The sequence below is a fragment of the Myotis daubentonii genome, chromosome 2 (genome assembly GCF_963259705.1).
Source record: "Myotis daubentonii chromosome 2, mMyoDau2.1, whole genome shotgun sequence".
NCBI classification, from domain to species: Eukaryota; Metazoa; Chordata; class Mammalia; order Chiroptera; family Vespertilionidae; genus Myotis; species Myotis daubentonii.
In genome coordinates, this window is record NC_081841.1 from 46,943,875 (window position 1) to 46,958,483 (window position 14,609).

Here is a 14,609-nt window from a genome sequence, read left to right on the forward strand (position 1 = left end):
TCAAAGCAGAAATCTCAGACTCGGCTTATTTCATGAATGCTTTCCATTACAGTTACTATTATAAGTATTTTTCTTAATTCAAGTGAATGAAAACTGTGTTTGGATTTTTAAAGACTTTGATGGTCATATTTCAACTATCTGAAAATATGCATGAAAAAGGTTTTGTATATAAATGACAACAGATACTCACTTTGTCTCAAAGCATTCCCACAAAACACATCTGGTTCCCTGGCTAACGGCAGATGATCCTGAGCTGTAAGACTCCTCAACTCCAGGAGGTTTAGGGCGACAGTGAGCCTGGAGGGAGCTTATTAAATGGCATGGTCCCCTTAGGGAGAAAGCAGGTCAGCTTGCTTTGGAGAGTTTTCCTGACAACTTGGACATATTACCACTGAAGCGATGCCACTTTATATTTTATACTTTGCAAAGTCTTGTACTTATCACTTATGGCACACCCAACAACCTATGAGATAGGCAGGACAGGCATTATCTCCACTTTACAGAGTAAAACACAGAGGAGCTGAGAGATTAGATAGATTGCTGGAGGTCACCCACCTGTGAACTGACAAAGCCGGAAACTGACAGTGAATCTGCATTTCTTGCCATCAGTGTGTTCCTCCCCAGCTGACAGTAGTACCAGGCACTTCACTCTCAAATTGAGCTCTGTGTTTGAAAAATCGTTCCACCACGTAATTAAGATGATTGCAGGGTATCGTCAACGCATGGATTTTTATGCTTAATTTATGAATTAGAATAGATTTCATTGCCCACCCTGCAAATCAACACACATTCTAGCCCACAAATATCTGCCATAGATGACACAAAGTAAAAGATTTGAAGCTGGTGAAAGTGAAGCTGCCTCCCAGTGAAGTTAAAGCATAAAGGTCAGGAGTTAGTGTGTAACCCCAGGCACCGGATTTAAGACAGATGCCAACAGGAATGCCAGAGGCACATTGCAACTGCAAATTCCATTTTCTTGAAGAAATTCTCTTTCACACACTCAACCCCCATTTCTTTTCTCATTTCTTCTGACCCATTTTAAACACATGACTTTCAAATATGTCCCTGTGCACATATTTTTTTCCTTGTTTTGGAAAAAAAACGAGTCATTCTACTCCAGTTTCCTGAATGGTCCCTTGAGCCTTGTCGGAGTGATTTACAAAGGGAAGGAAATATATAAAAAATGGAATGAAAAATAAGTTTAAAAAAGAGTTTTTTTATGCTTTTCCTTTTGTTGGTTAATTCAATTATTTCTTTTTAAATAATTTTTTATTGAATTATTTTAGAGAGAGAGGAGGAGGAGGGGGAGAAACAGAAACATCTCTTTGTTGCTCTACTTACTTATGCATTCATTGGTTGCTTTTTGTATGTGTCCTGACCGGGGATTGAACCCACAACCTTGGCGTATCAGGACAATGCTCTAATCAACTGAGCTACCAAGCCAGGGCCTCTATTCAATTATTTCTTTATACATTTATTTATATATTTATTTCTACTTTTCTTTTGGAAAGAGATGGAGTATTCACTAACTGACATGTATGCTAAAAGGGTTAACAGACTACAAATATAAATATGCATATAGAATCAGGATCAGGGAAATGAAACAGTTATAAAAATAATCAGGATTAATATTGTTTTTGTGATTGAGCATTGAGTACAGTCCTTAGCTTTTGGCTGGCAAGATAAAAGAGAGACATGGTAAATTATAATATTTCGTTCTAAGAAATACATTAAGCTATAAAATTTTGGTTTTATTCTTTTGCAGGAAGAAAGCATAACAGATGGTCATTTTTCTAGATTCTGATGGGTTCCTCTCTTAAAATCGGCATGCCTGTGTGCGTAGCTCTCTTCTTTCCTGCTCCATGTGACTAAAGCAGTGTGCTGACGGGGCTGCCCTTCACACAGCTGGCTTTCCCCCTCTGTGCCATCGTGCCAAGCAAGCTAAGCCAGGCTTCTAATCAGGAAAGCCCCTTGCTTACCTTCTCTCCTGCTTCCTGCTCCCATGTCACTATGGGCCACATAGAGCAGAGAGGCCAGCCATCTCATTTTCTCTTTTGGGTCCTTGACTTTTACTCATGTAGCAAAAATGGTAACTTGATCCAAGCCACCTGACTACCTGGCATAGGCGTGCAAGGTGCATCCCTTGTCTTGAATCAGGCAACTGGTGCAATCTTGGCATCGGCAGTAAACCTGCTTTTTCTTGCTGCTCCTCTTTCTTTTCTCTCGCACTGATAGATGTGCTTCCATTGGGTTTTTCAGCATAGTAGGACAAAGAGTTCACAGGATTTTCTTCTTTATAGTGTGGATGGAGCAGAGATGTCAGAGTAAGCAGGGAGGTATCAGATAGAAAGAGGCTTGCACTGATTCCTAAAAGAGAAGACTTAGCATTGGGCAGAATTGTCAATAATGGTGTGATAACTCACAGAATGGTTTTTCTTGAGACTTATAATTTTCAGTAAGAGATAAGGGATAACATTCAGAGACAACTTGGAGAAGATGGTTCTATAGGAGTCAGAGCTAAAATATTTGAAATGTGTGGTGCACGGAACCCCAGGACTAGAGGAGCAGGGGGAGAGCTTTGTTCCCAGGGCCTTCTCTCACGTGCTCATTGTCTCCCTTGCGTGGGAGTGTTTGAGAGGAATAATAGATGGCAGCAACTTGGGATTGTGCTTTCTGCTCAGGGGCTGTATGGATGATTGAAGGGCATCTGCTTTGGGAAATGGATGTCCGAGTAGAGGGTTAGGTGAATAATCTTTTATGAAAATAACATAACTAATGTTTTAACATTGATGAAAGTTGACCTACTTTACATCAATAGAAAGGGCAACCCAACAAGTTACCTAAAGCAACGATGAGTTTTCCTCAGAAGCAGCTTGGAATGTTCTTCAGTGTTTGAAAATCTTGCTTTTTTAATTTGTTTTGTTTTTAACCTAGAACTTCTTTTTCTACACTGTTGTCTTTACTTTTATTTTTATCTATCCTGAAGTTGATATTATATATGTTTGCCACTATTTCCATTAACCTTACAGATATTTTTAGGAGCTATAAAAACTCACTCGTGAAAAATGAGTAACTAACAGAACGATTTCCCAGGAATTTATAGAGGGAGATAGGCTATTTATATAGTAGCAAAAAGATGAAGCATAGCAGAACTTGTGAATAGAGCCTTCTGTGTGCAGGTGTGTCCTTTATTCATTCATGGTCATTGTACCCTTTGTAATGTCAGCAAAAGCCCCTGCACATCCTATTCTACTGGAAGCCTCTGTCAGTGGTGGTAGAAAGGCCGTCACTGGGTGTGAGGAAGCAGAGCTCTTCAGGGGGAGGGCCATCTCAGAATAGCCCAGCTTTGTACTTCTCTTATCAAGAAAAGCAGGAATTCAGGAACCTATCCTCTGACCAGGGTGGGATGATGATAAAATGCAAATCCTAATCTAAAAGTTGCATGGCGTTCATTGTATTCTTAGGACCATACTACTTCCTCAAATTCTTTTTATGACAGCTCATAGATGAGGCCATTATTCAGAAGTCCGAGAGGCTTTAAACAGAGTGGCGTCTTAGCAGCTATCCTATTTCTTGATCATGAGATGGAAAGATTCCATTGCAAAATACACTTGTAAACACAGCAAGGGCTGTTTGCTTCCAAAAAGAATGAGAAACCCCATCTATAAGGATTTAGTACAGATCATGATTGTTAAACAAGGTGTCAGCTTTAAAACGAAATTCAGACTGTATACACACACACAGCATTGGATATTTGATGAATTGTAATAAGTGGAGAACAGGATTAATGTATATGTCATTGTTGTATTTTCCAGAAATTGTGCATCTTTGACAGTTTTGGAACCCTAGTCTTTGCAGTATTTATGGGGGTCTGGGGTAAGTTTTCTTTTTTGTTTTTTCAGTTTACTTTGCCTCTTAAAAAAAAAACCCAAAAAAACCTAAGATCATCCAAATGCCCAACTTAATGGCATTATGCAGTTTTGTACAGGCTATCAAAGTAACCCACCTTTAGGACCTTGGATGGCCCAAGCTTCAGCTCCCCTACAGCTCCATTTAGAACTCTTTAAGGCCATTGTATCAGTTACTGCATAAGGGACTGCCTCAAAATGTAGTCGCTTAAAACACACTTTTATAATCCTCATCATCCTCTGGGTCAGCTAGGGGGTTCCTAGGCCGTGGGCTGGCTCAGCTGACCACGCTGGCAGTTGCCCTGGGCTAGTCTGGCAGTTACCAAGCCAAGTGGTTCGTGGGGCTCAGCTGGGCCAGCTCATCTTGCTCCATGCTGTCCCTCATCCTCCACTGGGCGTGCCCAGGGTCTTCCCATGGTAGTTGTAAGATTCCAAAAAGAAGCAAGAGAGGACAAGCCTTAATGCATATGTATTTTAAGCTTATGGTTGCATCAAGTTTGCAAATGTCCCATCAGCCAAAGCAAGTCATGGCCAAGCCAGCAACAATGTGAGGTAGTGGGAGGACTACCCAAGGGCTTGGATGGAGGGAGGCTTGGTTCACTGGGAGCCATCATGGTCACAGTCCCACAGCTGTCCACCACCCTGACTTTCCTGGGGTTGGGGTTCTGGGGAAGTGCCAGCACAGTGGTTACAGGTAAGCTTTCTTCTTTATACACTTCTATAGAAGTAAGAATTTAATAAGTATGTGCTACTCTCATAATACTTTCACATTCCATTTAATAAATTTAACAAATATCATCCTAAACAGTATAATTGTATATAGAAGCTTTAACATTATATTCATATCATTTAAGTTGAATAGCATCATTGAGGCAATTATTTTCTTTAAATACAGACTTTTACGTGTTTAATTGATGTAAATGTTCTCCCATAGAAGAAAAAAATTTCATTTTCAAAGATAAACACATTTCCAACTTCATTGTGTAAGAGGAAAATAAAGTTCAGCTTATTAGGTAGGTGGGGGAAGAAACAGAGCTAAGTCTCTTGTTCTTTTTTTTTTTTAATATATTTTATTGATTTTTTACAGAGAGGAAGGAAGAGAGATAGAGAGTTAGAAACATCGATCAGCTGCCTCCTGCACATCTCCCATTGGGGATGTGCCAGCAACCCTAGTACATGCCCTTGACCGGAATCCAACCTGGGACCTTTCAGTCCACAGGCCGACGCTCTAGCCACTGAGCCAAACCGGTTTCGGCTAAGTCTGTTTTTCTTAAGACAACATATCAACACACGGAATCACAGGCACAGCTCTCCACAGGTGTCCTCGGCAGTATTTCTCTTTTGCAATGGCTGTGCCTGTGAAGATCACCAAATGGATCTCAGAACAGGCATTGTTTGAACACTTTTTAGAGATAGTAGTTGCCACTCCTGGATTAACTAGACTGGACTAGTAAGGTGACCAAACTTACCTACAAAGTTACATTGTCATTCAGACACTTAGCATGTTTTGGCTGAAAACCAAATACTGGTTAATATATGACACATGGAAGAATAAAGATCAAATTCATGTATTAAGATCCTCTGTACTGCTCCACTGTTAAATACATTAGTATTTTCCCCCATAAGAGCACTGGTGCCAAACACATGGGTGGTGGGCACTTTTAACTCGTGTCTATACCTTAGTCTCAGCACTGATTCACAACAGATAAAATTCTGACACATCTGTTGAACTCCATATACTAATGAATACTGACATGCCTAATTTAAAAAGACATCTTAAATTAAAAAAATATACAACAGGATGGGGCAAAAGTAGGTTTACAGTGGTAAGTACGTGAAACATGGAGTTTATTCTTATATTATTATTTATTAACTAGAGGTCCGTTGCATGAAAATTCATGCACTGGAGGGGGAGTCCCTCAGCCTGGCCTGCCCCCTCTCACAGTCCAGGAGCCATCAGGGGCGGGAGGCGACCTGGCGATCAGGGGAAGGTGATGCCCTATCACACCTCTGCTGCTGCCACTGCTGGCAGCGAAAGCCTCGACCGACTCTGGTTACCTAAGCCTCGGGCGGCTCTGGGTGGCTGGGCAGCCACCATCCGAGGCTTGTCTGTGCCTCAGGCCAGCCCTGGGCGGCTGGGGTGCTGAAGGGACTGGGGACTCCAGAGGCAGGCACGTGGCAGGGCTGAGGGGACTGGGCACCGCCATCTTGTGGCTGTGGGCACTGCCATCTTTGAGGGTGTGACAGTCAATTAGCATACTCCCTCCCTGTTGGCTGTGGGTGCTGCCATCTTTGCAACAGTGTGAGGGTTAATTAGCATATTCCCTCTTTTTTTTTTAATATATATTTTATTGATTTTTTACAGAGAGGAAGGGAGAGGGATAGAGAGTTAGAAACATCAATGAGAGAGAAACATCAACCAGCTGCCTCTTGCACACCTCCTACTGGGGATGTGTCTGCAACCAAGGTACATGCCCTTGACCGGAATCAAACCTGGAACCTTTCAAGTCCGCAGGCTGACACTCTATCCACTGAGCCAAACCGGTTTGGCAGCATATTCCCTCTTTATTAGCTAGGATTGTTGTATTCTTTTCCATATGAAAAAATGTAAACCTACTTTTGCCCCACCCTGTATAGTAATTTTTGCGCTGCAAGACAACCCTCATATTTCCTAGCTAGCCTTGGTTTCCATGATCATTAACTACACCATGTTTACCGAACTGACTGAAGCATAGTGAGCTACTGATTTTGTCACCCGATTTTAGAATGCAGAAAACATCTCAGGCCTGCTTGCAGCACCATATGTGTATCGTTAAGGACATGTATGATGAAGTCTTTATTTTAAGTGCCTGATATTGCTTTTCTTGTTACCTCTGCCTTATGGGAACTGCTGCTGTGAGCCTTGTTACAGAAAGCCTGAAATTGTACAGCTGAAGAGGCAGGAGGATCCTGTGACTTTTTCATATCACCATCATCACATTCCTGCCGCATCTCTTTTGTACCCAGATATATGGGGCACTTAGTTTTGTTCTGTTCCCTAGGAGTTATACAAGTTGAAAATAAAAAACCTTTTACAAGAAATACAGTACAAATCATATACTTACTTTCACCCTTCTAGCCAGCCATTCATACTGACTCCTAGAGTCCTGCACACCAACCCATGATTGAAGTAAAGGTTCTTAGCATATCACGCCCGCCATCCCCCTTCCCTGTTCCTTGTTGCTTCTTCCCTGCCTCTGTCGGATCCTCCCTGGCTCGGACTCTTAGCTGCATGACTGCAATTTTTCATTTTCACCTTTGAGTTCTAGTCTAGGCCTAGTGATTCCCAGAGGAACCCTGGCGACCTGGCTTATAATCGAGGGCCCCGGGAATCGAGAAGACATTACTCTAGCTAGCGGCTTTTCAGGGGCTCAGGAAATGGGAGTTCCAGACCTGTGCTAATCCTGCTGGCCCACATCAGCAAAATAGCAGCTCGCACAACCACCTTTGCTCTGTTCAGCTCTGCTTCTGATTCAAGTGACTCACAGATGCAGGTGATGGGCATTTTAAAAGTTGAATCTGGAACTCTAACTGCAGGAGAGTCCGTTGAGAAGTGCAGTTTTCACTTGCAGTCTTTCAGTTAGGAAGTTGGAATAAAGGCTAAGCAAGCTCTTCTACCTTATTTACCGTTGTGAGTAAAGAGATCTCTGAATACTTTCAAGGCCTGTCAAAATATTCCAGCCCTTCAGCAGCAAAAATTTTTTTAACTTTTTTTAATTAAAAAAAGTTTTAATTACAGTTGATTAAATGATTATATTCATTTCAGGTGTACAACATATACATTTATTTAAATTATGCAGTGATCACCCCAATAAATCTAGTGGCCATCTGACACCACACATAGTGATTACAATATTATTGATTATATTCCCTTGAGCAGCAAACTCTTATAGCAACTAGAACACACCCATCTACCAAGAGTGTGCCTCTTCTCCTTAGATATAGCTGGACACAACACCACCAGTGCCTTAGTGACCTGAACACCTATTCCCTTTATGGGCATCTTCTTGATCTGATGTATACAATAATACCATGATTAAAAGGACAAGCTGTTCTTGCCTTAGCAGTTTGGCTCAGTGAATAGAGCATCCGCCTATGGACTGAAGGGTCCCAGGTTCGATTCTGGTCAGGGGCATATGCCTGGGTTGCAGGCTCAAAAGGGGGCATGAAGGAGGCAGCTGATCAATGATTCTCTCTCATCATTGATGTTTCTCTCTCTCTCCCTCTCCCTTTTTCTCTGAAGCCAATAAAAATATGTGTTGGGTTTTTGTTTTTTTTTTTAAAAAAGGACAAGCTGTTCTTGATTCCCAAGGTCCAAGGCAGCCATGCCTCTTGTTATAACTGTGTCTCTTTAATCAACCAGAGCTTCATGGTATGTGGTTTGCCAGAGAAATAAGCACGGTGCCTCCCACTGGAGTTCTGCCAGGTGTTTTATTGCAGGGAGAGAGCTAAAGATAGAGAACAGGAAACTCCTGTGTGACATCATGCAGGGTCACCCCAGGTCCTGGTGTTCTCCATCAGGGGTGTACAGCAGTGTGAGTCAGCAGGGACCTGGCCCAGGAGTGCTCCAGAACGTTGGGCGGCTGTACCAGGTTACCATGTCTTCCAGGAACCCTGCAAATCCTTCGCTGTGTGAAATGAAGAACTAAGAAACTCCCACCCATTCTGGCAACGCCAGGTTTTTGCCTCTAAGGTTCAGGACTTGCTAACGACTCATTATTTTTCGTCGTTTCTGGCTTGCTTGGCAGTCCTATCACTTCCTAGGCCGAACTGCTCCTCGGGTTCAGCCTTTGGTAAACAGCAGCCTTTTCACTCCTCATGTTCAAGTTCAGGGAGGACAAGGAATAGTACCCACTCTTCTTCCTTTATAGTGCTGATCAGAATTGCTGATACTGCTTTTTGTGAGAAAAATACGTCTTGCTTTCGTAAATCATCTCCTGTTGATATTGTTGCTAGATCGTGAGCAAATGGATGGCTATTATACTCCCATTTTAAAGATGAGGAAAGTGACACTGAGAAAGATTAACCAAATTACTCAGTTCCCCCGAGGCAGAAAGTGACAAGCACAGAATAAGAGCTCTGCAAATATAATTTGGCTGTCATCAGCCTTTAGATCGGTGACAAAATGCAGCATCTAGTGATAAAGTTGTAGGAAGCTTTTAGAAAGATGCATAAATATTTACTTGATTGAAAGAATAGCACTGTTCCGTCTGGGGCTTGGAATTATAGGAATGGGTTAGAAAACCTTCGTTCCATGACTTTGGTTCCAACTCACCTGACACATAACAGGAAGAAGAAAGCCAGATTTGCAGCCTCATTCTACCAGCCCGATGAGATAAAAGCTCTTCATGTCATTCATACCTGCCTCTGGGCGTCACAATGAGCAGGGCTTTCATATTTTCAGTCACGGTTTGCTTTAAAAATAGAGATGATTAAAGATATAAATTCATGAAAGTAAGCTGCTTTTTTTATTAAAATGAAAAGTAACTTTCTTTACTTTGCAGAGAAGGAAATTGGAGATTTTTAAGCATTTTTGAAAAAGGATTTCAAAAACATGTAACAGATTAAACCTGCAAAATTTAGAGGAATTACGGTAACACAAGGAAGATATCTAGCGGGGCTCCCTAGAGGGCTTTCCCCAGCAAGCTGGGTTCCTAAAGAGGCCACGATGGGGCAGACACCGTCTTCCACCCATAGTTTCTTTCCTCAGGCTGGAGGGGCCAGAGTTTCCGCTGCTCTGATCTTGTGCTTCCAGTGAGTTGTGAGGTAGGACCGAACTCATGACGATTCCTTCAGTCTGTCTACCCTGACATCCTCCCAGCGGTCAAGGGGCTGGAGCCACCAGGACCTCCCCAATAGACCGGCACATTCTCCATCTCAGCTTATGCAGACCTGTTGCCGGGCGTAGAGAAATTGGGGGCCCATGTGATCTGGTGCAGCAGAGAGTGATAGTGAGCGGGTGGTCATGCACAGAGGGGAGCAGTTGGAATAGATGGTTCCATCCATCGGGGATCCCGCATGGTGGGGCTCTCCAGGCTCTGATTGGCTTCCTGCAGTTCATTCATTCAGCTGATACTCATTCAGTGCCTGCTGTGTGCTAGTGCTTCAGCATGAACGAAACAAGATTCCTGCCCTCAAGGTGGCATTGTAGTGGGCGTGATAAACAGTAAATATGGAAGCAAATACAGGTCAGGATTGTGGTTTCTACCTGTCTTGAAAAAAGTTGAGGTCAGCATAGGGAATAAAGTGCGCCATTCTTGAGAGAATGGACACACCACTGGACGGATTTAACAGTTTAGATGGAAGACACAGTTGGAAGAACTTCAGGGAGGAGAGTTCATGCAATACTAGCAGAAGCTAAGTAAACTAAAAATGTAAGCTCTTCTACTTGAGGGGCTGCGTTGGGTGTTTATCCAGGAGATGTGAGCCCAGGGGACTGAGTCAGTGGAAACGCTGTGCTGCTTTGGGTGAAGGTCAGGAGGGTTGGCGCATGGCTGACTCGTTTGCCCACTAGGGGTCTCCTTGGGTGTATCTGCCTCCTGAGGCCAGCACGGATGAGGTGGGAGGCGGACCCGCCATGACAGCTTGATCCACAGAGATACCTAGTGCCCTGAAGACTTTCATCCCACTGATGCCTCGTTTCCTTCTGGTTGGGGACAAGGACACACACGGCTGGGCAGTTTCTCGGTGGAGTCAGCACAAGCTCAGGAGAGATGGCCAGGCCCACGGAGAGGACCTTCCTGAGAGCAGAGGCAGCCACATCCGCCCTGCTCTCAGGGGTCTGACAGGTGAACCAGCTCAGTTTCTCTCACAAGTTACTCCCTTACAGGATTTGGGGCATTTGAGTAACTGAGAGGGGCAGGAAATAATACCCAAGGGCTCTGTGGATTTCGTCCTCCAGTGTTAACTCATCCGCGGTAGCTGTTGTGCAAGGAGATGGAATTTGGGGACTACTGGGCCATTCCCTGTGCTCCCTGATGGGGCCAGTGGATTACAAGGTAAACTAGAGCTTGGTGGCAGGGGAAGGGGAAGCATCATTCCTATTTAAAGAGGCTAGGAGGCCTTACATAACTCCTGTCTCGGGTTTCAAAGCTTTATAAGGAAAACTGGCTCCCAACCAAGTAGGAGACAAGTGACCTCCCCGACTAACTGAGCTCTGTGCTTCCATTAACAACAGCACCCACGGCAGGAAGCTGGCCCTCCACCTATATTCCCTTGGAAACATTCTGGCAGCCACAGCAGGGGCCGCCGAGGGTTCATGTTGCCACAGAGGCCCTGAGTGGGAACGGGACAATTAACTAGCAGCGTGCCCGGAGGAGTGCCAGAATCAGAAACTGAAAAAGCAAGCAGCGATGACACCTAAGCAAAGAGTTGTGGTTTACCTTGTAATCCATTGGCCAAAGGAAGGGGATTGGAGAGCAGGAGAGTTAGGGGCAGAGCTCGGGCTCCAGAGCCAAGAATGCCTGGGTTTGATTCCTGCCTCAATACTAACCTCAGGCAAGTAGTTGAACCTGCCTGTGCCTCCGTTTCTTGGTGTCTAAAATGGGGATCACAATAACAATGACCTCAGAGGGCTTGGAGGGCCTTGACAGATGCTGTTTCAATAAGTTGGCAATAGCCTGTGGGGTAGGTTCTGTCTCCACATTTTGCAGAGCAACACAAAAAGTCCTGCACTCTCTCCACCTGGCTGCCCCACTCTGTTCATCACCTAGTTTCTGGAAAGTACCTGGCTCTTTGCCTTTGCAGGTGCAGCTCCCTGGGGGAAATGGCCTTAATGTGATCAGTCGAAGTCACCTCAAAACTCATGTAGGCCCCCCGCCCCCTCCTCTGGGAGAGCCATGGCTCGGTGTTGGTTACTTGTTCTGGCTCTGTGTGCCCAGAGCCACCTGGGCTGACCTTTATCAAGTCCCTCTTAATAGTCTCCTGTCACTAGCACTTCACTGCAATCTTTGTACACCTAGGAGCCCCTCGAAGAAGACATTGTGTCTTTTTTCTCTTCTCAGCACCTAGTAGAAACTCAAGCAGTGTTTCTGGATGGAATAGTGGTAACACAGAATTTCTCTCCAGAGAGGGCTTAGTGGTAGCTGTCTGGAAAAAGGGGCTCTTTGGCCCCTTGAGTGTGGCTCTTCCTGAGCCTTAGGAGTACCCTAATTAAGTTAATAACAATGTACCTACCTATGTAGTTCAAGTTTAAAAAATTTGGCTCTCAAAAGAAATTTCCATCGTTGTACTATTGATATTTGGCTCTGCTGACTAATGAGTTTGCCGACCACTGACCTAGAGGATTTACCCTGAAACCACATTTTCAATTAACGTTAATGTTCTTTTTATTTCATATTTTAAGTTATAAACCTTACAAAATAATAAAAATTTCTAAAAGTTACGTTATTTATATTTTACACAAGATAGAGAAAATATCAGTTTTCTATATTTAAGAATATTACATTAATTGGGGATGGCTTGGGTGGTGGTAAAGAGAGATTTGGGAATTACTAAGGCATTTCTCCGCCACCCCCCACCCCCCACCCCCCACTCGGGCCCTTAGGAAGGACGCGAAGGAGAGGGATGTGGGGAAGAGCAGCCTGAAGGATGGACCGTGAACTGCTTTGAACTATACTGGTTATTTGTGTTGTTTAGGGGGCGATGGAAAGTGCCGGTAGCCCATGCTTCAGCACTCAACACTCACACACCTTCCAACCATCACATTGTCACCTTTCCCATAAGTGGTAGGCTCTTCACAAGAGCATTAACTTGTTTCCTGCTCTTTTAAATATTAATGTCACCTGTAAATTAGATGCTATTGACCATATATAAGTGTTATGGATAATTAATGTTATTTAGTATAGATTTATGAAACATCAATCATCATTGAGGCCCACATGATCCTGTTCTCTCTCTTCGTTAGTTACCTTGTTTCTGGAGTTCTGGAAGAGGCGCCAGGCAGAGCTTGAGTACGAATGGGACACGGTGGAGTTACAGCAGGAAGAACAGCCCCGGCCAGAGTATGAGGCCCGGTGTACGCACGTGGTGATAAATGAGATCACTCAGGTAAGGAGGTGTTTTTTAGATGCATCGTAGTCTACTTATTGGAGGGGTTCTCAACCTCGGCTGCACATCGGGATCACCTGGGACCTTAGCAAATGCTGATGCCTGCATCCAATCGCTACTTATTCTGATGGTACTTGGTGGCCTGGGGTGTCTTCTGGGCACAGGGATTTTTTAAAGCTCCTCCAGCAATCCTAGTGTGTACCCAAAGTGAAGAAGCTGTGCTTAGAACAGTGGACAGGGGAGATAAATGTAGTCCCTTCTTTCATAATAACAGTAAAAATGAAAAAAAAAATACAAAAAAAACTTTGACATAAATGTACATTAAGTCCTCACTGGATGTCATGATAAGTTCTGCAAACCTTTAAGTACAATGGTATATAATGAAACCAATTTTACTGTAGGCCAATTGAGATACACGAAAGGTAAGTTACTACATCACCTCATCAGTGTTATAATGAAATGACATTGAATGAAATGATATTATTTGAGAACCTGCTATATAAGAAAAAGATGTATTGGTTTGCATCCTTTTCTTTTTCCTAATTCCAGTAAAATATGCACAAAAAATAGACTCTTTGACATAAATGTATGAAAAGATGCATAGGTTTTTAGAGTTAATTCTCAACTTTTCACATGCGCCTTCATTATTTCAGCCCCTTTCATCCTAGGCTTAGCTGCCCCTTTGTCGAAAGCCTCAGTCACTGCTCCCCCTTCTGGTTGGGATGTGCACAAAATAGTGTGGCTCTTTCCCTAATTTGTGGGGAAGGATGAAAAAGGAAAACATTTTTTGAGGTCCGACTGTGTTCAGTCACTGTGCGAGGCATTTCATATCATTGGAGAGGTAGATTTGCTGCTGCTACTGCTGCTACAACATTAAAAACAAAACAAAAAACCTATAGATCTTTCTGTATAAATATTCCAAAGCCAGCAAAAGATGATTTTTTAATCATCTGAATTATTGCTTCTTTCCACCAACACAGACAATTTAGAGCTGATTGTACTTGCAGGCATCAGCTTAAGGACAATGGCTTCTGAAAATGAATAACTCTTAGGAAAAAAATGCTTTTCCCAAGAGCTTCTGAAAATGTCCTGACTCTAGATTTTACAAATTGAGTCACAGATTTACAGACTGTCAGCACTAAAAGGGACCAGAGGGAGCAGTTCGACTCCTCATTTCATAAGTGGGGGAAAATGAGGTCCAGTTATCAAGAGAAGATGACATTTGGCTTTGTAACTGTAACAAGTTGTACGTAATCCCCATTATGAATAGCTCCCACTGTTGACTATGGAAGACAGAGCCAAAGCATGTGTTGTTGAAAGATCGTAGATTCAGAAATGAGAGCCAAAACTTAGACAGAATTGCATGTTCATAAGGTTTTTTGAGTACTGAAAAACAAAAGCTTATATTGGCAACATAAGGAAAATACTGAAGAAAAATCAACTTGGTCATTTAAACCTGCCAATTTCACATTTAAAGTTGCCAACTAATAGGATTAAATTTCCATTGTCAAAAAGATGAAAGATGAAAGTTTATTTTAACCTTTATTTTATGTCTCAGTTTACTTTTCCTGCTAATACATCCTCCATTGGTGTAGAGAAGCATATAGTGCGGTG

At 43.1% G+C, this 14,609-nt stretch overlaps 1 protein-coding gene across 3 annotated transcripts in view; it reads left to right on the forward strand.

Annotated features, from left to right (window-relative positions):
• Positions 1–14,609, forward strand: part of ANO6 (anoctamin 6) — a 191,664-nt gene that overhangs the window by 146,944 nt on the left and 30,111 nt on the right. For all 3 annotated transcript variants that reach the window (XM_059682640.1, XM_059682642.1, XM_059682641.1), the window contains 2 exons: positions 3,816–3,876; positions 12,853–12,995. In XM_059682640.1, the coding sequence (XP_059538623.1) occupies positions 3,816–3,876; positions 12,853–12,995 (204 nt within the window). The remainder of the gene's footprint in view (positions 1–3,815; positions 3,877–12,852; positions 12,996–14,609) is intronic.